The 23,313-nt window shown below is 34.8% G+C and overlaps 1 protein-coding gene across 2 annotated transcripts; it reads left to right on the top strand.

The window, feature by feature from the left end:
- Positions 1-2,285: 2,285 nt before the first annotated feature.
- snx7 (sorting nexin 7) lies at positions 2,286-19,842 on the top strand. 2 transcript variants are annotated; one of them, XM_059524958.1, is made up of 10 exons: positions 2,286-2,561; positions 4,358-4,543; positions 4,625-4,735; positions 4,986-5,150; positions 6,395-6,593; positions 6,719-6,918; positions 7,932-8,018; positions 9,799-9,900; positions 13,793-13,945; positions 18,903-19,842. In XM_059524958.1, the coding sequence occupies exons 1-10, from the start codon at positions 2,439-2,441 to the stop codon at positions 18,978-18,980; spliced, it is 1,404 nt and encodes a 467-aa protein (XP_059380941.1). In that variant the 5' UTR covers positions 2,286-2,438; the 3' UTR covers positions 18,981-19,842. The 2 variants fall into 2 exon arrangements, with proteins under 2 accessions (XP_059380941.1, XP_059380942.1); XM_059524959.1 differs by lacking the exon at positions 9,799-9,900 and having other exon boundaries at positions 2,287-2,561.
- Positions 19,843-23,313: the final 3,471 nt, after the last annotated feature.

The raw sequence follows: 23,313 nt of genomic DNA, 5'->3' as shown, positions 1-23,313 counted from the left end.
ATAAATAAATAAATGTGTGCTTTGCAACTGTGCATCAGCCAGCAATGAGAGAGCGAGAGTGTGCAGATTTAATTAGAAAGCAAAGCTTTTTTTGACAGTAAATTGATTTTTAATTGTCTTCTTCTGCATTCACTCCAGGTGGCTTAAGTCTTCTCTATTTGATGTTTTGTGTGCTTTATGTGAAGGTTTTTCTCCTGCCAAAACACAGTTTATTATGGCGCGCTGCAGATTAGCAAGTGGTTCTCCCAAATCAAACCTATTCTACATCTGAGGGACATCCAGTGGGGTTTAAACAGAACTGTCGAAATTCTCTGTGGCAAAGGCACTCAGAAACAACGGCAACAGTGGATAAAAAAAAAAAAAAAAAAAAAACGGTCTGGTCGACATCGCTAATGGGCCCAACAGGAAGGAAATGTAATATGAAAGGAGCTGATCTATGTACACCATTGTTGTGTGGTAATGCTGATGTAATTATTATCTGCCGTTGATGGAGGTCAGTAGAGGAAGGATTTGGGACCGAGCCACAAATTTGTGCAGGATTCCAGGATGTCGTTCATTCACACACAGTCGCACAAAACACTATATGTATGGTGCTTTTCTGAAGTAAACCGCTCCGTGTGATTTAGCCATGACTAGCAAGTCAGAATGGGTGTGGTCTGCACTGAATTTGATCTAATGAGGTTATAGCAGTAGCATATTACATAACACATTCCCTATCCTGCCTTACAAATGACTTTGCAACAGGCTATTTATCATTTACATTAAAAACTGTTTTAATTAATAGCATGCATTGAATATTCTCATTGCAACAGCTAAATAAAGATCGTTCCACAGCAACTCATACATCATATGGTGTGATATTGTGACACGGTTATGAAAGTCTTTGATCGGCACACATCAAAATGAGAAAAAAGGGTCCAATAGATTCAGCTTTAAATCAGTTATGAAAGCAAATGATATAAAATGACAGTACACTAATGTGATCGGGGTTGGGCTGACCTTTTCTGTGCTTGGAGCTACAGCTGCCTGGTTCAGGCATGCGTAAGGCCTGCCCTTTCTACAGATATTCTTATACTTCATATGCTTTATAATGCGATCTATGCAAGATTTCAGAGAGTTCTTATGCAGAAGGGATTCAGCTTTGAAACGGTATTACTATATCCTGACGCATGCTATAGAATAACTCTTGATTTAGTTTCATACCAAACTAATTTAATAATATATAAAAAGCGATATCTAGTATGATTTTCACTCAATTAAAGAATGTTAAGCTTTATAATTTTTGATAATATAATGGTTGATGTCCAAATTCAAAGAAATATGATAAAGTCAAACATTCATTATATCCAAGGGGATGGTCTTTATTTGATTAAATAAATGAAATAACTGACAACTAATGAGGAATTCTGTGGCCGAATACTTTATATTAATGACTAGAGCGGTTTCATGATAAGTACTTAAATTTAATATAGTCTGACTGACATGTCCCCAATTAGACGTTTCCTAATAAGTCTCTTATTAGATATGCCCGATTTCGTCCCATAATACGGACTCACACAGCAAAATAGTTGAGTGTTTGCACAGCTATATAGAATTGTAATTGCCACTGTCATATGAAGTCTTAATTATGAGATGTGCCACATTGCAAAGGCATTTAAATTGAGCAACAGTATCATCTGCTGGTTGGAAAAGGACATAGCAGGAATTCAGTGCTCTACAAACTCCAAACTGAAATATAGCTGGTGCATTAAATACTGATATGAATGAAGGTGAATTTAATTAAACTTGATATTTCAAGACATTCACACAGTTCTTGATAGACTTGCGTCACTACAGTGAGTAGCAATGTATAAAGTATTTATTAAATATTATATATATATATATATATATACGCTTTACTGCTTAAATATATATTTTTGTTATTATTGCAGTTTTTATAGAATATACATTTTGTAGTAGCATACAAATAGTACATTAAATGAAACTAGGTATTTACTGTTAAGTATCTACAGGGACACATCTGAAATCCACATAAATGTTAGTTCACAGACATTTCAGTAATCTTAGGTTACAAACTGGACTCCAGAACCCATAATCACAGAGTTCCATAACCAAAGAATTATGCAACACACACGAGCCTTTTACACTTTTAAAACACTAATTTTATGTAAATCACTATTATTTCACAGTTCAAAACTGAATAACCTTTAAAGGCAAGAGCTGTTGGCCATTAACAAACCATAACATCAAGCCAAATACCGTAAACACGCTCCTTCACGTGGGCGTCCCCCAGAGCTCAGCTCTCGGCCCATTCCTTGTCTCGCGGTTTCCGATTCTGCGCAGTTGAGCCTGATCCGCCTCGGCTGAGCTTTTGAGAGTTGTGCGGAAAACCCGATGAAGTCCAGAAAACTTGTAACAAAGTAGCGATCTGAGCAACGATGAGTGGATCTGTTGTCGACAACACCGTGTCACCGGGCAATTCTTCGGTTGCGATTCCGACAGACATCAGCGGGCAAATATTAGATCTAGACGAAGACGATGACTTGGAAGTTTTCAGTAAGGTAATTTATAATCAACTAGTTTCAACTCAGATCCACCGCAGGCTGATCGATCGGTTGTGTGAAACAGAGACATCAGTGTTGATGTCTTTTGATTATATTTAATCAATGGCGTAGAAATCTCAACTTCTCTTGGTGTTTTGCTGTGTTCTGAAGTTCCAAAGGTCAGCGATCAGGCGCTGTCATGCCATGCATTTCTTTTTTCACTTCTGGATTTTTGCTGTTGTAACTTTAGTTACTTCGTCATTTGATGCAAGCTTATTAGTTTTTAAAATAGTCAGAAACTCATGAATCAGCTAAGTAGCCTACAAGTGCAATCTGTGCGAACGCCTGTTATTTGAGTTTATCTGTCTCACTGTCGCGAACATGTTATTTATCTGTCTGACTGTCTGTCTGGTTGTCTGTCTGCCAGTCAGTCCGCCTGTCTGTCGACGGTCAGTTATAAGAACACCATAACAACAGGACACCATGACACCTAACAACAGTTCAAACACCCTATAAACTAGGCAGAACACCCTTTCGATTCCTAGCAAACACCCTGGCAACACCCAACAAGTGTTAAGAGCACCCTAGCAATGCCTAACAAGAGGTAAAAACCCTAGCAACTAAACAGAACGCCCTAACAAATCTCAGCAAGCAGTTAGAACACCCTAGCAACACTTATAAACCATTAGAACAAAAGTCTAACAAAAGTCAGAACACCCTAGCAATGCCTAGCAACAGATAGAACACCCTAACAACTAGGCAGAACATCCTAGCAATGCCTAGCAAGTTAGAACACCCTTAGCAACTAGGCAGAACACCCTAGCAATGTCTAACAAAAGTTAGAACACCCTAGTAATGCCTATCAACAGTTAAAACAGCCGTAATAACTAGGCAGAACACCCTAGCAATGCCTAGCAACAGATAGAACACCCTAACAACTAGGAAGAACATCCTAGCAATGCCTAGCAACAGTTAGAACACCCTTAGCAACTAGGCAGAACACCCTAGCAAGGTCTAACAAAAGTTAGAACACCATAGCAATGCCTAGCAACAGTTAAAACACGCTTACAACTAGGAAGAACATCCTAGCAATGCCTAGCAACAGTTAGAACACCCTAACAACTAGGCAGAACACCCTAACAATGCCTAGCAAAAGTTAGAACACCCTAACAACTAGGCAGAACACCCTAACAATGCCTAGCAAAAGTTAGAACACCCTAACAACTAGGCAGAACACCCTAACAATTCCTAGCAACAGTTAGAACCCCATAGCAACTGGGCAGAACACCCTGAGAGTTCTCAGCAAGTCATTCTTGACGAACGTTCCGTTGTACAGTAGTTCTCTCTAACTGCTGGTGTTCTTGTCAGTATCAGCTGCTGTGAATGGTTTTGAATGGAAGTGCTGTGTTTGTTGGGTAAAGCAGCAGTGTAGTTTGTGCTAACTACAGGCCAGTTTGTTATGACAGGAAACAGACGGTCAGGCTTCTTTCCCAGCAGCTGCGGCTAAACGAAATGGATTTGCATGCGTAAGTGTTTGGACCAGGAAAGCACAGCAAGAAAATAGGAAAATCAGATGTTTGTCTCTCACTGTGATCGGAACACAAACACAGCTCTAAAATCAAGTTCATGGCAATATTACATCCAGTTCTAAATAATGATACACTGTTATGGCATGATACTGTGGTTATGTGGCGTAGTAACAATAGCAGAATCGTTTATTGATACATTTCTTTAGGTTCAGTAAATATATTATGAAGTTGTTTAGTGTTGCTAGTCCCTCACGTGTCCTGAAGCACGTTTTGTTTTTTGTGTAGGATTTGACTCTAACAGACGGCAGCTCTTTCAACGCCTCCATGCAGACCTCCCCTGCTTCAATGATCAACCAGTACAAGTTTGAGGAAGACGCTGAAGACACTAAAGATATTTTTGTCACGGTCGATAACCCAGAGAGTCATGTAACGGCTATTGAGACATACATAACCTACCGGGTGGTGACCAAGGTACTTATCTGAGCACGAACTCACTAAGTCAGGTTCTGTGAATAATTCTCTCATCTTTTCCATCATTCTCCCTCACGTCAGACCACACGGAGCGAGTTTGACTCGAGTGAGTTTGAGGTGCGAAGACGATACCAGGACTTCCTGTGGTTAAAGGGACGTCTGGAAGAAGCTCATCCCACGCTTATTGTTCATGTAGGTGAAGTGTGTGAGTCTCCTGCTTGTCAAACATTCTGGAGAATAAACACATTATGGAAGTTTATGAAATATGGAGAGTCGAAATATTCATTTTTCCAATGGAAGATGCTTGTAAAGTTGATTTACATTTTAAACTGATTTGACATCATCATTCATCAATAATTAAAGGTGTGGTCCATTTCAAAATGGCTTTGGTTGTGGTGTGCTAAAACTCTCATAAAATATTGATTTGGTTGCGTCCCATCAGCCACTGCCTGAGAAGTTTGTGGTGAAAGGAATGGTGGAGAGGTTTAATGAAGATTTCATCGAGACGAGGAGCAGGGCGCTGCACAGGTTTTTGAACAAAATAGCAGAACATCCCATTTTCTCCAGCAGTGAGGATTTTAAGATCTTTCTCACTGCAGCATCTGGGGTAAGATTGATCGACTGATTAAGGAAATTTGATTAAGTTATCTATTTATGTATTTTTATACATTATATAAATTTCATTCATTCATTCGGTTATCTATTTTTAGACATTTAATGCAGTTTATTTATACATTTTATTTATTCATTTTTATTTAGGTATCTCTAAATCAGTCCTATACATTTTATACAACTGATTTATACATTACACATTTATTTTCATATTTATTTATTCATACATTTTTAATGATCTATTTATTTTTATTTATTTATTTTTATACATTATATACACTTTATTTTTTGTCAATTTTCATAATTTTTGTAAATAAATGTATGTATTTTTGTACTTTTCATAGAATGTATTTATTTATCAATATAATTTATTATTTGATTCATTTATCTATATTTATATTTATTCATTCATTTAGTTATCGGCTATTTATTAATGCATTTATCAAAAGTATATATTTTTAATCTTTACTAGTATTATATCTAGTTAATGGAGTTAATGTATAAACTAGTTAATTTAGTTGTAATACTTAAAAGGTACAGTAGAGGTATAAAACTTATAACTCTTGTGCATAACTCTTCCCAAACCATATCTAGAAACCAATATATCATAAAATTCAGGGCTTTTTTGACCCGGACTGGAAAGTGATCACCCAGCAACCACCCAGAACATCTTAGCAACCATGTAGCAGTGCTATATTATAACTACCATATTTTTGTCTTGTGTTGATGTACCACTGTTAGGTTTTGCGTGTCTATCAGAGACATTGTTTCCTTCCTAATAAGGAAAAGAACCTGCCTGTTCACACACAAACACACACAGTCCCACATTACCATGATAATAATCACTGACCTTCTGTGTGTTCATTATATGTGATCTAAGTTTGTTTCATAAGAGGAATATGTTAAATGCATGCAGATAATGTGACAGTTTCTGTGTTTAGCCCCGGCTGAGTGATCTCTAAGATAAGTACTTTATAAAGAGCTCCTCACTTTCCTTCAGTCATAAAAAAGGAAGTTTAGCTGTTATGGATATTTGACGCTTCGTAGGCTGCTATGATACACACTTACAGTTTTATCAGCTATTTGCACTGGTGTTGCCATTACTGCCCGACCATGAACATATGCACACATTTTCAGCCATCAGAGGCTTTTCCGGAGTAAAAATGAGAGGAGTTGAGAATTATTTAGCTGTAGTCTCTTTTCAGTAACCTCATGCTCTGTTCCTATGATCCTCTGCAGGAGTTGTCCTCTCATAAGAAACAAGGTCCGGGGTTTCTGAGCCGGATGGGGGATACGGTCAAAGCCGTCGCTGCTGCGGTCAGAGGGGTCAGAAACCGGCCTCTGGAGTTCACAGAAATGCAGGAGTACGTGGATGCTTTCAGTCAGAAGATCAGCTCGCTTGATAAAGTCACTCAAAGGATCGTCAGAGAGCAGAAGGGTTCGATTTTGTTTCATTCACACACTTTTCAGTGAATTCTCATCTCTAATTGGTTGACACTTAGTGGACTATAACTGCTATGGTTATGGATATGCTGCGTAAACCAGCTGCTGTTGTTGTCACAGAGTATCTGGACGAGCTGAAGGAGTCTGGGCCGACATACGCGCTGTGGTCACAATCAGAGGAGGAGCTGGCCGAGCCCCTGAGGAACGTGGCAGGCTGTGTGGACAGATGCTGCAAGGAGACAGAGGAGCAGGTCAAGAATCTCAATGATCACCTGATTCCAGTCCTTCATGAGTACGTCCTCTGCGCAGACACACTCAAGGTAGAGTGACTAGATCTGTTTTTGTCTTTTAAGGATAGTTCACCCTAAAGTTCAAATTCAGTCATCATTTGTTCACATTTATATCATTCCAAACCCATATAACTTGCAGAACACAATTTGCAGAAAAAAAAAAATAATAATACCGTTATTCAGCAATGATTCATTCAATTCATCAAGAGTGATGGTAGAGATATTTATAATGTTACAAAAACATTATTCAAATACATGCAGTTATTTTGAACTCTCTGTTCTTCAAAGAATCATTTCAAAATTATCACGGTTTTAACAAAAAATATTAAAGCAGCACAACTACTTTTTTTTATGTTTTTAAATGTTTCTTGTGTAGCATTTCAGCATATTAATAATATGATTTCTGAAGGATCATGTAATACTGAAGACTGAAGTAATCATCATAGGAATAATTTATGTTTTAAAATATATATTTGAATAGAATACTGTTATTTTAAATTGTAATACTTTTTCACAAAATTTGTGTTTTACTGTATTTTTTTAAATCAAATAAATGCAGCATTTGTGAGTATAAGAGCCTTAATAAAAATCATTCCAACCCCAAACTTTTGAACACTACTGAAGGAATTTATTTGGACATCCTTCAAAAATCATATTTCACTTAAAAAATAAAAATAATAATAATAATAATTAATAGAAAATAAAAACGCATATGGTTCAGAACACGTGACGTTGAGTTCCTTTTTCAAGTCAACTATCCCTTCACGTGTAGAATGTTATTTATTTGTTTTGGTTAAATAAAATGTTCTCTTCTATTTTGTTTAAGGCTAATGACCTGCTAGCATAAAAATCATGTTTGAATTGATACGATGTTTGATGCGTGTCATCCCGTCTAATATAAACCTTGATGCAAAGCTAAGATCAATACAGCCAGCGTTATGTTTTTTCCAAGGCTTATTACATATTTCATTCAGCCTTACATTTCATTAAAATATATCGATCGCAATTTTCATACTTCATGAGTATCGATCACGGGTTTTCAGGCGGTCCTCAGAAGGCGAGACAACATCCAGGCGGATTTCGAAGCCAAGACTGAGGCTCTTGCCACAAAGAAGGCCGACAGAGACACGGTAGGTCTATTATTGACTCATTCAGTTCCCCACGAAATCCATCCAGTGCTCCTTCGGAACATTCATGGAGATTATTTTTAATAAAACCGAGCTCTAGCTGTCTTCCTGGCTTTCATTAGACAGCGCTGCTTTTTAAGCTGTAAGAGGAATTTAGAGAGATTATACGACTATCTCCAGATCGCTGTAGATGTCCCTAAAAGCCAGACCACTCTTGAAGTGGGAAGCTTTCAAATATTACTCATATTGCCCAAGCTAATATTGCCATATTTAAGTCTCTTTGGCTGTTTGAGTTTATTTTTGTCAATTCCATCAAATATCAGGGGCAGGACACTTGAATGCTCTGAAAGGGTATTGATGGACAAAGTACCGATGGTGTCCAGAGAAGCTTAGCAGCATCTCAGCTCTCGTCAATTTAATTATGTGCTTTGATTGAGCTTGTCCCTGCTGACTTATGCTGCTAACTACAAAAGGCCATTTCCAAAATGAGAAGGTATCCCCAATGGCCTGATTTTTCTTTTTTAACCAATAACTATATGCTCCAGATTAATTTACTCCCAGTGTGTAGAAGAAACGATGTGCCATATAATGAATTTGAATATGTGTCCACTTTTTGCTTTTTATCATTGTGTAAAATTTGCATAAAATAACTACTAAACAATATGTAATAGCTTACTTTAAAATTGTACTTTGGTCAAGGTACAAGTTACTTTTAAACTAGTTAAATGGCAGTCAGACCACACTTTTTAAAAAAGGTTTCAGTTTTTTTATATACATGTCCAAATTAAGTTGCAAGGGCACTCTTCCTAAAATACAGCTATATATTTAAAATGTATAAAGATATTTTATTCTCTTGGGGGAAAAGAGTGTAAAATTGTGTATAAAATATTGTGTGGAAAATATTTACTGTATAAATATTTGATTTTCATTTTATTTCAATATTTAAAAATTTTTTTCTGCCCATCATTTGTGTAAACCTGAGTAGATTTTAAAATTAACTTAACTTTAATTATTATTATCATCATTATTATTAATATTTAAATTTGTACACTATTTTAAGCAATTAAAAATATATATTTTCAATTCAATTCAAGTATATTTGTATAGTGCTTTTTACAATATAAATCGTTACAAAACAACTTTACAGAAAATTATGTTTTTACAATATATAGTAGTAGCTTATAAGTGGTGACTGTCAGTTTGTGCACGTATGACAGGATTTTTAGACAAATTAATACAAGACGTAGTCAGCCAGACGATGAACATTATTAATATTATTAATAATTATTATATGATACAGTCACACTTGTAGCAATATTTGTTAGTTCTGTTTTTCTTTCTGATATTTTAAATCTATAAAACTGTCAGATATTTATTATTTCAGTCAAATGAGAAGTGTAAACTAAATAGCAAAATGTTAATTGCTGCTACAAAAGACCTAAAGTGCCAATAAAAATACTTTGTGAATTGTTTTTTGAACCAGTTTGATTACACTAAAGAAGTGATTCACTAAAATCAATTCTAGTCAAAAACCCATTCTAAAGTGAGGGCATTTGATCATTGCTTCTGTTTGCTGGAGTGTAAAGCTACTTGTGCTATATAACGATACAAAAACTAGTAGTTGATGGCTTGAGGGGATTTAACCAATATCCCAATATAAACCCAATATAGCATTTCTGAAATTACATAGTGTGATATGTTATTGCCACAGTAAATGGGTTTTGTGACTTCCAGTCCAGACATGTTCATATTCATGTGTTAACTGCTCATGTGTCCACTGAAGGAGTCTAAGGTGCTGAGTTTAGCATGGGACAGCTTGGTGGGACGATCCCCTGAGGAGGTCAAACAGCAGAAACAGCAGAAACTTAAGGGCGAGATTAATGAGGTAACAGTCCCCCTTAGCGCTTGAGCTTGGCCTGACTAGCTTCTTCTGGCTTTATTTACTCAAGGGTTGATTTGAAAATGTACATGGCTTTTCTGAGGCGACCACACCTTGATATGAGGGTGTGTTGTTGCCTTGTCTTTGTTTCAAATATTTTTGCTCAGTTTAGGCCAGCATGTGGCTTTACGTTTGAAAGCTGTGACTTTTGATGTCAACATCTCTTTCAAAACGCTGCCTAATATTTCACTCTGCCGAGCATGTTAGTATAGTAGCCTTTTACTTATGGAGTAAAGGTGTGGTGCATGTGAACTTTTTCAGACTTGTCCCTCCACTTTGTGCTACAGACATGAATAAAACCTTATATATATATATACACACAGTACAGACCAAAAGTTTGGACACACCTTCTCATTCAAAGAGTTTTCTTTATTTTCATGACTATGAAAGTTGTAGAGTCACACTACAAACCTTTATACATTTTTTAGTTTTTTTTTTACATACATTGGTATTTTATCAAAGTTAATGCATTCATGTTAACAAATTATTAAATGAGTGATTGGAAGTTTACCCATCATTGTTATTTTAAGCATTTTCGTTTTGTTTTTTTTGACATTTAAGTATTTTAGGGCCACCTAAATTGAGGCATTTGAATAAATCTTTTTATTCTATTTTCAGTTGATTTTTAATTTAGTTTACAGTGTCATTGTTACCTTTTTCTACATTTTTGCTTTATTAAAAATGTTCGTAGTTTGTAGTACTTCCAAGGTAAATGTGTAGCCTTCATTATTTTTTATTTTATTTTTTTTCAGTTTACCTAAGTTTTAAAGCATTTTTTTTATTTACTGTTTTTCTTACTTTAGTATTTTAGGGCTGCTAAAGTTTACTTATTTTAGTTATTTTCTTTATTTGAGTTACCAAAAATGCTTTCATTTGAAGTAAAATTCAGGATTTGTTTTAGGTTTTCATTTTAGTTTTTACTACCAGTTTGGTTTGTTATAATATCGTAGAGAACTTAAAATTTGGCTCTTTTGACTTCAAAATGTATCCACATAGCAACACCCTGGCAACCACTCAGGAGTCCCAGTAGTTTTATCCCAGTAGTCTTGCATGAACAAGCAATGTAAAAATCGAATTGTTTTCTGCTTCTGTCTGCTATGTGTTCCTGTGGCTTAGTCGTAGAGCATTGCATTAGCAGCACAAAAGGTTGTGGGTTCAATTCCCAGGGTACACACATACAGATAAAAACAAATGTATAGCCTGAATGCACTGTAAGTCGCTTTGGATAAAAGCATCTGCCAAATGCATAAATGTAAATGCTATGTTTGCTAGCATACTATGTGAGTTTTTAGCAGTTAGCACAAATACTCCAGACAAATTGAGCTAGGATTCTCATACATGAGTTATGGGGTTTGAACCTAGTCTGCATCACTTCCTCATCCTGCTGCTCTCTCTTTTCCACAGTATTTCCTGTCATGTTTACTTTCACTCTAAATTAATGAGAAAAAGACTGTTGGATGCCGCCATGTGCTTTCTGTCCAGTAGAGGGCAGTAAAGGTCACTATAAACAAGTGGAAGATCATCATCCCATTTATGGAAAACTCTCTCCGATATATCTAAATAAAAGAAACACTTACTTCAGTAGTGTCAACAAACTTGAATATGTGACTCAAGTTTGCGCAAGATTATTCATTCATTTCTTTGAGTGGATTTTAGTCACTTAGTTTGGCTTTGTGTATAAATGTGTGTGTTTGGGTGACAGCAGCATCAGATCAGCGGAACTAATGATCTGGCCTGCTTGTCAGAAGCGAGACGCAGCTGTAGACAACTTCTCGTCCCTAGAGCAATGCGTCCACTCACCAAACACAACCGCTGTTCCACAAGACATCCCCACATCCGATTCACACGAACACACGCTACATTGGAAATGAGATAGAGCTCTAACAGACAGCTACCTCTGACCTTCATTAGCTTACCTGTCAATAAACAGCTCGCTCTGTATTTCTTAAATGATCCTCTCATTCTTGGCCCACTGATCTGACATGCCACCGTCCCCACAGGCATGTCATTCCCAACATCACTGGGCATGTTTACTGTTCATCTCTCTCTATGTTTAGACACTTATACTGCTGAGTGTCATCTGGATGTTCTTTCACCCCTAGAGAGCTTGTGCAGTAAATAGAGTACGATAGAGTTGTTAACGGCCACCTCGTGAGCCAATCACAGGCTGCGCAGGGACAGGAAAGGTGTTGTGCAAAAATACAATATATACAGGATACGGCTGCAAGTTTGTCAACACCCCTGGAATAATTTGCAATTCGGAATTTACTACTATTCAGCTACAAAATCTACTTTTTATTTTAATTGCATTTATTGGATCACAACTGTAAAAACAGTATTATTGTGAAATAATATAGCTATTTAAAATAACTGTTTTAATATATTTTAAAATGTAGTTTATTCCTGTGATAGAGTTTTCAATTTATATTTTTGATCAATTTAATGCATATTTGCTGAATGAAAGTTATAATTTCCTTGAAAAAAAAAATCTTAGAGACCTCAAGGTTTTGAAATGTAGCATAGGCGGGACAGAGTGAATATGAATAACTTACAATTATGATAGCAGATGCAACTTCATCATTGTTTAAACAACTCTGTTAGACTTTCGAGACAACTTGCAGGGAGCCAACACAATTTTTTATTTAATTACAGTGACCGATCTAGTTGATATCAGCATATTAAATTCATTCCTGCATGCTCAGCAGGATTTTACAGGAGTTATACTCCTCCGTAATAAGTTTTTACAACACTCCAAAAAGTGTTCGTCAGCAGTCTGATGGCAGAATAGCTTCTCTGATAATTTTGGTGGTGGCATTGTGGTTTTAACTTTTGACCATTTAGAGCCACATGACTTGTCATGTCTCTGAGTTACAGTTCAGGATTAGGGATCCGCAAAACTATATTTTCAAAATTGGTTAGTCTGTAGGTCATTTGAAGGATTAGTCGCCGAGTCTGTCTTGAGGAAATCCTATAGAATTAGGCGGGTTTAGGGTTGAGACCACAGACCCGATTAGATTGGTACTTACAATATATGTTAAATGCAGCCCTTTCAATAGGATAAATAACAGATTTTCAACAAATTAATAAATAGACTAAATAACAACAACCTTTTATTTCTTATTAATATCAATGTTGAAAACAGTTTTGCTGCTTAATATTTTTGTGGAAACCATTATATGTTTTCCTGATTCTTTGAATAAAAAGTTAAAAATAGCAGCATAAAGCAGTTCACAGTAAGGCAGCTCACTTATATCATCCGATTGTGATTGCATCTCTGGAGCTTTATGTTGAATTTGACACTACTGACCACAGTAATCTTTTGGATAGGCTTGAATTTTTTTTGGCATTAGGTGAATTGCATTGGCATGTTTCAAATCGTACTTATCTGACCATTATCACCAAAGAGGTGTCATTGATAACAAGTTCAGTATGTAGTACTGCAAGGCTCAGTACTAGGACCATTCCTTTTCATCCTGTACATGCTACCCTTGGGAGATTTCATTAAGAAACCTGAAACTAATTACGCTGACAATAGTCAGATTTTGCTTTGAGGCCAGATGAAACATACCAATTAACAAAACTAACAGAATGCATAGTTGATATTAAAATTTGGATGACTCACTTTCTACTACTAAATTCAGAAATACTGTCTAACTCTTGACCACGATTTTCCGTCTTAAAAATATTTCTAAATAACATCCTTTATCTGAATACTTGTCTACTTGTGAATGGCCTTCGATAGAGAAAGAAACTGTTCAGTTCCCTGATGGTCTAGTTATGACATCTACCAGCAGAGGCTAACAGGACCATGCTAACCAACCAATCCTTGTGTGTTCAGATGAGAGATGATCTGGATAAGGCAGAGGACCGGCTGGAGTGGGCAAATAATGCACTCAAAAGCGACTGGACCCGCTGGCAAAAGGTCATGAGGACTGACCTACGATCAGCCTTCGTCGACACAGCAGAGAGGAACGTCAGCTACTATGAAAAGGTAAGATGTTTGCTTAGTCCAAAATATTAATCACTTTTTTTGGTGTCCTTTTGTTAATTTGTTGTTGCCATTTTATAAAAGCTGTAAGCCGCTTGAGGTCATTGGTTACTGCTCTAAATTTGATCAAGCTTTAAAATAGTGATGTATTTGAGAGATAAACATTCGCATAGTACGAGGTGGTAAAAAATGATCCCCGTTGAAGACTTGGACAAACCGTCAACAGATTTTAGAGGGATACATGTGGCCATCTGCCTGCATTCATTTGCACAGCCGCCCTGGACATGTGCCAGCAGAGGGTGGTAGTATCTCATTTTTATCCCTGCTGACAAGTAATTGCACTCCAAGTCTATAAATGTTGACATTGCTCACTAGATTGGATGCGTATAAGCCTTAATTTATCTTTTTTTAAAGCTCTCTTCCTTTGCTTTTCGGTCTTAAACTGTAAACCACGACCTCACAGTTGAAGGTGTTTTACAATAGCACAAAATAAAATGAGACGCAAAGGAAGAAATGCTAAACTTTCAAAGTTTTAGAGCTGTTGAATTATGGTTAATCCATAAACAAGTTGTTCTAGTCAATCTAGTCTATCCTGCTGAATTATAAATACCTTTGAGAAATCAGAATACTGGTAAGGAAAATGTACTGTAAAATTCAGCAGCAGCGCCACATTTATTATTTTACTGTGCACAAGTACTGTAGTATGGTGTGTTGCGTGTTTCACAAATAAAACTTTAATGTTCTTATTTTGAGCATGGTGCAGTTTCTGATAACATATGTGCTGAAATTTGTGAAATAAAGTTATTGAGGTATCATTAAAATAGACTAAAACTAAAAAGCAAGAAATAAAAATAAATACTGCATGTTCACAGGGCCCTGCAGACACACCTGTGTTTTTATGTAACCTCCAGGCAAAGAGGCATTTTTATTTAAGGTGGAAGAATAAGAACATGTGTTTGTGTAAGATGACTTCACCAGCATTGGTCTGTGAGGATATCTGTTAATATGAGAAGATCCAGGCTAGAAAATGTGGTCAGACCTACCGTTCTACCATTCTCCCAGTTTAAGTAGTTTTCTCTCGACAAATGGGAAAATTGCCGACAAGTCATTCCTGCTGAGATGAGAAAAATGCATTTTCCACCTCAGATTGTGACCTCTTCATGTTCATTTTCGAAGCTGCAAGGGCCAACCAGTGTACTTTAAAGGGATAGTTCACCCAAATCTTTCAAATAATTATCAGAATTTGTAGGTAATTATTATTTGTTCCAAACCTGTATGACTTTTTCTTCTGTGGAACACAAAATTATTATTAATTGTATTAAATTACAATTTCTAGTTATGTTTTTTATTAATATTATATTTTATTTTTATATTAGAATATGTATATATATATATTATATATTATATTTTCTATTTCTATTTATATATTTAATATAACTCTTATATTAAATTATACTAAATTATGATCAGCTTCCAGGTCTAAACAACACAGTGCATTACTGTATAATATTAATTATTCATTTTCACATCTTGCTTTTTTTTTTACCTATCATAAAGACATTTGCATTCGACCTGCATTTCACCTCCCTGTACACATCTTTAAGCTGTAACAATGCAAACTCTAATATGAGGAACAGTGTGACCCTGCATATTGGTGTGGGTGGATGTTCAACATTTGCATGCCGCTTAGTACAAAAAAAAAAACCTTGGCAACTTCAGAGAATTGCCATGGAGATGCCATAGCAACAAGGCTGTAGCCGAAACGATAGCAAAGATGAGGAAGCTGTCATTAAATGTTAGATATAATTCAGCCAGCACAGAGCCTTCATTCCTCGTTACCTACAGCTGATGCAACTGGTGTTGAAAAATTCACATCTCAAGCCCTTCGACCGCGTCTCTCTCCTCCTGCAGCTGAAACAGAATGTTTTTTGGCGTCTGATCTGCACAGTTACGTCTCAGGTGTGTCAGTGTTGATTATTGTTATTATTCATGCCTCGCTGCCTGATTAGCGCCAGGTTTGGCTGCGAGCGGTTGGACTGGCGTCAGAGCTAATGATCCTCCTGGTAACACAAGAGCCATTAAAGAGACCCAGTCCATCAGGAAGTGTGTGTCAGAGGGACGTGTTGCAAACCAAGCCCTTAGACTCTCTAGACTACTGAAATAGGTACTGACGTTGTTCAAGCCTTGTGTTTCTCACCCAGTCAGTGATCTGGAATGGTCACATGGGTTTGTGTTGTGCCTTTCTGCTTTATTATAGTTTTATTGTGTCCTCATGTGCACTGCATTGCAAATACAGCTTCTGTTGTTGATTCTGAGGCTTGAAGAACGTGTTCATAAAAGTTAGTTGTGTTCAACTTTTCTTTGTTCTGTTCTTTTTTTCCTTGCATTTCCACATTTACCGTTTTCTCAGCTTGAAGTTTTTCAATTTTCTCACAACAAATGGGAAAATTGCAGACAAGTCATTCTCCACTGAGATGAGAATAATGCATTTTCCACCTTTGACTAAGACCGTTTCATTTTCGTTATTCTTGTCCTCATTTGACCTTGTTGTGCTTGGAGGGTCAATCGATGCACTTTAAAAGGGCGACTTCACCCAAAACATTTAATTTTGTTGTTTACCTAATGTTATTCCAAACCTTTGACTTTTCTGTTTTTGTTTGTTTATCTATTGAACATTGGTGTCTGTTTTAATTCTACTTTATCATATTTGTACATTAATATAATAGTAAATACATTTTAATTGTTCTAATTATAATATATTTATATTTAATTAAATAATGTATTTATAATATTTATATATTACCATATTTTAATTATTGAATGTTGATGTCTTGTTAAATATAATTTAATCATAGTACATGTATAATAATCACTTTATATTTCTTTATTATATTTTCTTAATTATAATAATTATTTATACTAATTACTCACCCTCATGTCACTCCGAACTTGTTTGACTTTTTCTGTTTTTGTTTATTTATTTATTGAACATTGATGTCTGATTTTAATTCTTATTTAATTATAATATTTGTGCATTAATATAATAATACATTTCTTAATTATACTAATCATAATATATTTGTCATTTAAATTATTTATTTATAATATATAAATATTAATTTATTTTAATTATTGGATGTCTTGTTAATTAGAATTGAATTATAATATTGATATAATACTCACTTAATTTCTTAATTATATTTAATATCTACTATATTTACTATTTAAGATATATAAATATAAGTTATCTTTTCATTTTATTCTAATTACGCTAATAATAATATAAATCGAACATCAGTGTTTGTTATTAATTACAATTGTAATAATATAAGTATATATTAGAATTAGAATATTATATATTTTATAGTTTCATAATTACTCTTTATATTTAGTATTATTTTATTTTATTTATTTATATTCATATATATTTTAATTTTTCTTTGTTACTCATTGAATGTTCTTTTTATTAATTATAATTTAATTACTATATTTATACATTAATATAAGTTTAATAATTTTTTCTCCTTTCACAATTATGCTAGTTATATAATCAATATTATTTCAATATATTGAATGTTGATTGTGGTTTTAAAGCAGTTCAGCGTTGCGTCATGCTTTCTACCCCTAAACCATTGTAAAATCACTATTATTTGCATTCTACAATTCACAGTTTGGATTTCTTCTAACTTTAGCAAAATATGCTCATTCTTTGCATATGCTTTCATTCCAATCCTGCATTAATGTGAATGAAAGTGAATAGCACACTAAAGTCCTGAGCAGCTGCTGCAGCTTAATCAATATCTTGAACTTGAGTGACCCAGATGTCAACTGTTTCCCTTAACTCCACTGTTTGGAACCGAGACAAATATAGCCGTATTTGGAGGGCGACTGTGGTCCAGCGGCCTCACACACGGCCTGTCCAAAGTGGTTTACTGAGGTCACGTCACGTCTGAATCCTGTGGTGATGGAGTGTATTGACTAACTGCTCTTGACAGTCGGTCAGTCGCAGCCAACAGTCCTCCAGAGGTTCTGCTATAAGAAACACGCTCTTGAGCAGCATCTGAGCAGTTTGGGCCGAGGGTGTTGAGGTGTTTAGGGCCCTGGGCGGCGACTGACAAGTCCCGGTGAGGGCATTTATCAAGGGCTTAGAATCTTGACACCTAAATGGACGAGGAGGACGAGGAGCGACCGAAGCTTGTGAATGAAATTGGAAACCAAATGGCAGCCACTTGTCAGGCCTCACACTTAACACTGTTTAAATGTCTACAATATTTCACTGCAGTCAAGAGTTTTTACTGATGTGAGAATGTAAAAAAAAAAAAAAAAAAAAGGGGGTTAAATAGGTGTATATGGATAGTGTTGCACGCGCATTTGCTTGGGAAAATAAATGTAACAATAAAAAAAAATAATTATTATTATTTTATTATAATTAATATTGTATATTTTATATATGAATAATTATACTTTTTATATTAAATATTATTTATTGTATAATTATAATTATATTTTTTAAATTAATATATTTCAATATATTTCAAATATATTTACTCTTATTTAAATGATTTATAATGCTTGCATATTTATTGAACGTTGGTGTGTTATTGAATATTGCCATCTGTTCTGATTAATCTGTAATATATATTATTATAATGCATATTTTCATAATTATAGTAGTTATTATTAGTGTATTTACTATAATGAAGTACATTAGTATATACAATTATTTATATATATATATATATATATATATAATGTATGTATATAATTATTACAGTTTAGATTATTACGTATTTTAAAATTAGTATATATATATATATATATATATATATATATATATATATATATATATATATATATATATATATATATATATATATTGTATAATTTATATATTTAGAATTATATAATTTAAATGTATTATTTTATTTATTACATTGCTTGTGTATATGTTCTCTTGCAGTGTTTGGCTGTATGGGAGTCGTTCTTGCATTCTCAAAGGACAGACGCTGAAGGAAATGGAAATGTTGACTTTTCCTAATCTCTCATGGTGCTTTTATCTGAACGGGACCACCAAAGACGCTTTTATTCCTGCAGAAGCCAATAAGATTCATATTTAGAGACCGAGGCACCAAAGAGAGGGACAGTCACCCTGTACAAACATATCCAAACATTTACCCACTCAACCAGAGAGATCGAAAGGAGAATTTCTTTCTGTCATCAGTATGACTCGCATTTGAATTCTTTTGATAATGGGAAAAAATAATGTTGCCAAATCTTTTATACTGAGATCAATTTTTCATTTTTGATTATATAAATACAACACATGAGATGAAAAAAAAGTAATGCAATTCCTGGAAGATGAAGATGCATGCATTATGGCTTTATTGCATCATCTGACCTTTCTAGTAAGGATTTTATCCATATGATGTTTGCTATTTCATATGTCCTGCCCTTTTGCAGATCAATGCAAATGCTTTTTACCTCTTATCAGAGCTGCCTCGATGCAAAAACCAGTCAATTAGAGTATAAATAAATATAAATGCACTCTGAATGGATGCATTTCTTGCATTGGACTGAATTCATCATTGTGCTATTCCATTCAGGTTACTGAAGCTGCATCTTTATGCAAAAAAATCATATATTAAAGATGCTGACATTCCAGAATGTTTACATGTTATTGTAGTGCATAAAGCAAAAGAATTTACCTGCCGCCTTTTAATGTGAATTGAGTGTATTGTTTTAGATTCTTCCATATGATTTAATGCGGTGCACTAATTTCATAAAGTAATAAATTGCAACCTGATTTAAAACCGCTTTTAAAGATTAGTAGTGAATTTAATGTCTTGGATGTATTCTTGGAATAGCTGTAAAGAAAGTTATTGAAAAGATGATTGAAAGAAGTCCTGTGGTGTGTGTTTTTATTCTCTCTCGAGGGAAATTAAGAACAGTTCGGTATGTTAGATACTAAACTGGGTTACCATCACAGCTTGATCACATGACACATTAAAGAGCTCTTTAAATGACTCTGTGCCATAAAATTATTACTTTGTTTATTAGAGGAGTTCATTAAATGCAAAATATAAGGAGTACATTAGGTTTAATTCTGGTGTCTTCAAACAGGTACTTTTAATCATAAGCATACAGCGCAACCAATAAAGCCCAATTAACACACAAATGAATTATGAACGGGTACTTTTAGTGAATCAAAGTACACAGTCCAAACAATGTAGCCTATTTCACAAATTATTGACTATTATGAACAAATTATTTTTGGTGAATCAAAAACATACAGTGCAAACAATGTAACCTGATTAACGGACAAATGACTCTTATAAACAGATTATTTTTGGTAAATCAAAAACATACAGTGCACGCCATGTAAACTGATTCACAAACAAAAGACTCTTATCAACAGATTATTTTTGGTGAATTAAAAGCATACAGTGCAAACAATGTAGCCTGATTAACAAATTAATGATTATTATGGACAGATTATTTTTATGGAATCAAAAGCCTACATTGCAACACAACGTAACTTAATTCATAAACAAAAGACTCTTATGAACAGATTATTTATGGTGAATCAAAAGCTTACAGTGCAAACAAAGTAACCTGATTCGCGACCTAAAGGTTCTTATGAACAGATTCTTTTTGGTGAATCAAATTCTTACAGTGTAAACAATGTAACCTGATTCACAAACAAATTACTCTTATGAACTGATTCTTTTTGGTGAATCAAAAGCATACAATGCAACCAATGTAGCCTGATTCACAAATAAGTGACTCTTCTGAACAGGTTCATTTTAGTGAATCAAAAGCATACAATGCATCCAACGTAACCTGATTCACGTACAAAAGACTCTTATGAACAGATTCTTTTTGGTGAAACAAAAACATTAGCTGTACCTTGAAGTTGATGAATTTGTGAATTTGGCCAACTCAACACTACTTTTGCTTGGCTTAGGAAAAACTCACCCTTTAAGCACCTGTGAAAGATCATTTTGAAATAATTGATATCTCACAGTTTTTCAAATCAATTCAGTTTCTCCATCAGATCTCTTCCTGGACCACTTCCATGTGGACATGAATACTCCAGAATCCTGGAATGGAAAAAGGAAAACCAAGCCCAGACTTGTCCCAATCCAAGACCCAACCCTTTTACTAAAGTACTCTGCACTGGCAGACTTAATCACTATTGTCTCTGGCAGAAGCACATATGTCAGTGTCTCCACAGCAATATTAATTTACTATTTAGTAAGTAAGTAAGTGTGCTAATCAAATTAATTTTATTCCACGGCGCTTTCATTTTTCCCTGCCAGCAGCAGCTGCTCCCTGACTCAAGCAGAAAGCAGCTCTGCTCTGGGCTTTCCTCATGGAGACTTGGAGAAGGGAAGTACATGCATGCCTGAGTGACCAGATGGATCAAACAGCCTCAGGGAAGCCCACAGTTTCCTTCCACTCGTCATGCTTCTATCTGTTCCTTTCAGTATCTTCAAGCACTTGACTTCAGCATGACTAAAGAGAAACTGCCAGAGGATGATTTCAAATACTGCCATTTCAAAGCTTTAAAGCTTAATGGAGTTCTCTGTGACTTAGATGTTTCTCACACTCTTCAGAAGAAATAAAATATATTACATACATTAAAAGCAGCTATATACAGGGATGTTTTTGGTAAGTGTTGTTCAGGTATCAGCTGTTGGCAGTGGGAAGGCCTTGACCAGTTACTGAAGCGTGTCTAAGTTCCTGGTTACTGTTGTGTCTCGTGTGTGTAATTATGGTGTGAACATGACCATGTCAAAGCGTTTAGAAGAGACCACAAGACAAACGTGTCCCAACATGCAGCTCATGGAAAATAAACCGAGGACTAAAAGGTACAGTTATTAGCTTATTTTATTCTTTAAACAATACTCAATATTGATCTGCATGTTAAATCACTTAAAGGGACAGTTCATACAAAAAAAGCAAAAATTATATATATATATATATATATATAATTATAATTCTGTAATTTAATCATCCTCATGTCATTACAAACTCGCTTGACTTTAGGAAACAACATTGCCCAAAAGTCGTATGGACTAATGTAAGAATCATGATGATATTGAATATGATTTTATAATAGAAAAGTGCAGCTTATGAATTTACATTTAAATGTATTCATTGTCCTTATTTTATTAAATATGAATTATTAGTAATAATTATTATAATAAAATCCATGTACACATGCATGTCTGTTTCCTCCTCAAAATTATTATTTTATATATATATATATATATATATATATATATATATATATATATATATATATATATATATAAATAAATAAATGTAATTGTAACTTAAAATCTCCCAATTTTGAGTTTATATCACAATGTGAATTTGTCTTAATTTAAACTTTATACTGTGGGTTTGAAGCAGTCGTGTCGGTTCTGCTCTCTCTCTCTCTCTCTCTCTCTCTCTCTCTCTCTCTCTCTCTCTCTCTATTTTGCTGTAAACCGCAATCTGCTGGAGGAATTAAGAGTCCTCACATCGTCAAAACAAGCCATTTCTATTGTATGCTGCACTAAACACAGGGATGGAACAGAGAAAATTACTCTCTGCATTGCGCTTTCACAAAAAGTGTGCTTTAGAGATGTTGGAGAGGTGGCTTATGAGTAGCACTGATATTAGGTGATGGTAATGGAAAACAATAGTCAGGAATAATTATGGACTCCCATGACTCATTGGTCCTGGGCTATAGAGTCATTGTCTATCAGATGAGAGGTTTGATGAGCAGCAGGAACAAACACAGGGAATCTGTTAGCATTGTATGCTCCATTCATTTGAACTGATGTTGTTTTGCTATAGTGAAGAGCTTCTATTGTCCTGCCCGTTGCCATAATATCAGAAACAATTCAACACCACCCATCATGCTGAATACAAAACACTAGCTGCAGCTATGTAAAAAGTCTCCTTTCAGTCCTTTCTGTGGAAATCGCATTTTTAAATTTTAACTTCATTGTGGTTCAATTCAGTTAGCAGATCTCCAAAACTGCATTTTGCTGCTCGAATGTTGCTTTTTAGTAGCTCAGGATACTTTTTCAGAAGAGTTTTATGAAGTATCATCTATCCATCCATCCATCTATCATGTAAATTATATGTACAAAATTATAAATATTAGAATATAAATAGAAAATAGAATAATATAGTTATAGTTATAAGGAGGACAATATAGTTATTGATGAATATATAACATTTTAATTATGGAATATTACACATTTAGTATCAATCATTTACTGCAAATAGACGACAATAGTGTCATTACATCATGTTTAATGGTCGAGTACTGCACTTCTATCTTTAGACTTTAAAAAGTTGTATTTTGAAAAGTC

The sequence above is a fragment of the Carassius carassius genome, chromosome 35 (genome assembly GCF_963082965.1).
Source record: "Carassius carassius chromosome 35, fCarCar2.1, whole genome shotgun sequence".
In the NCBI taxonomy this organism is placed as follows: Eukaryota; Metazoa; Chordata; class Actinopteri; order Cypriniformes; family Cyprinidae; genus Carassius; species Carassius carassius.
The sequence above is the reverse complement of the archived record's forward strand: the minus strand, read 5'-3'. Positions and strand labels throughout refer to the sequence as shown.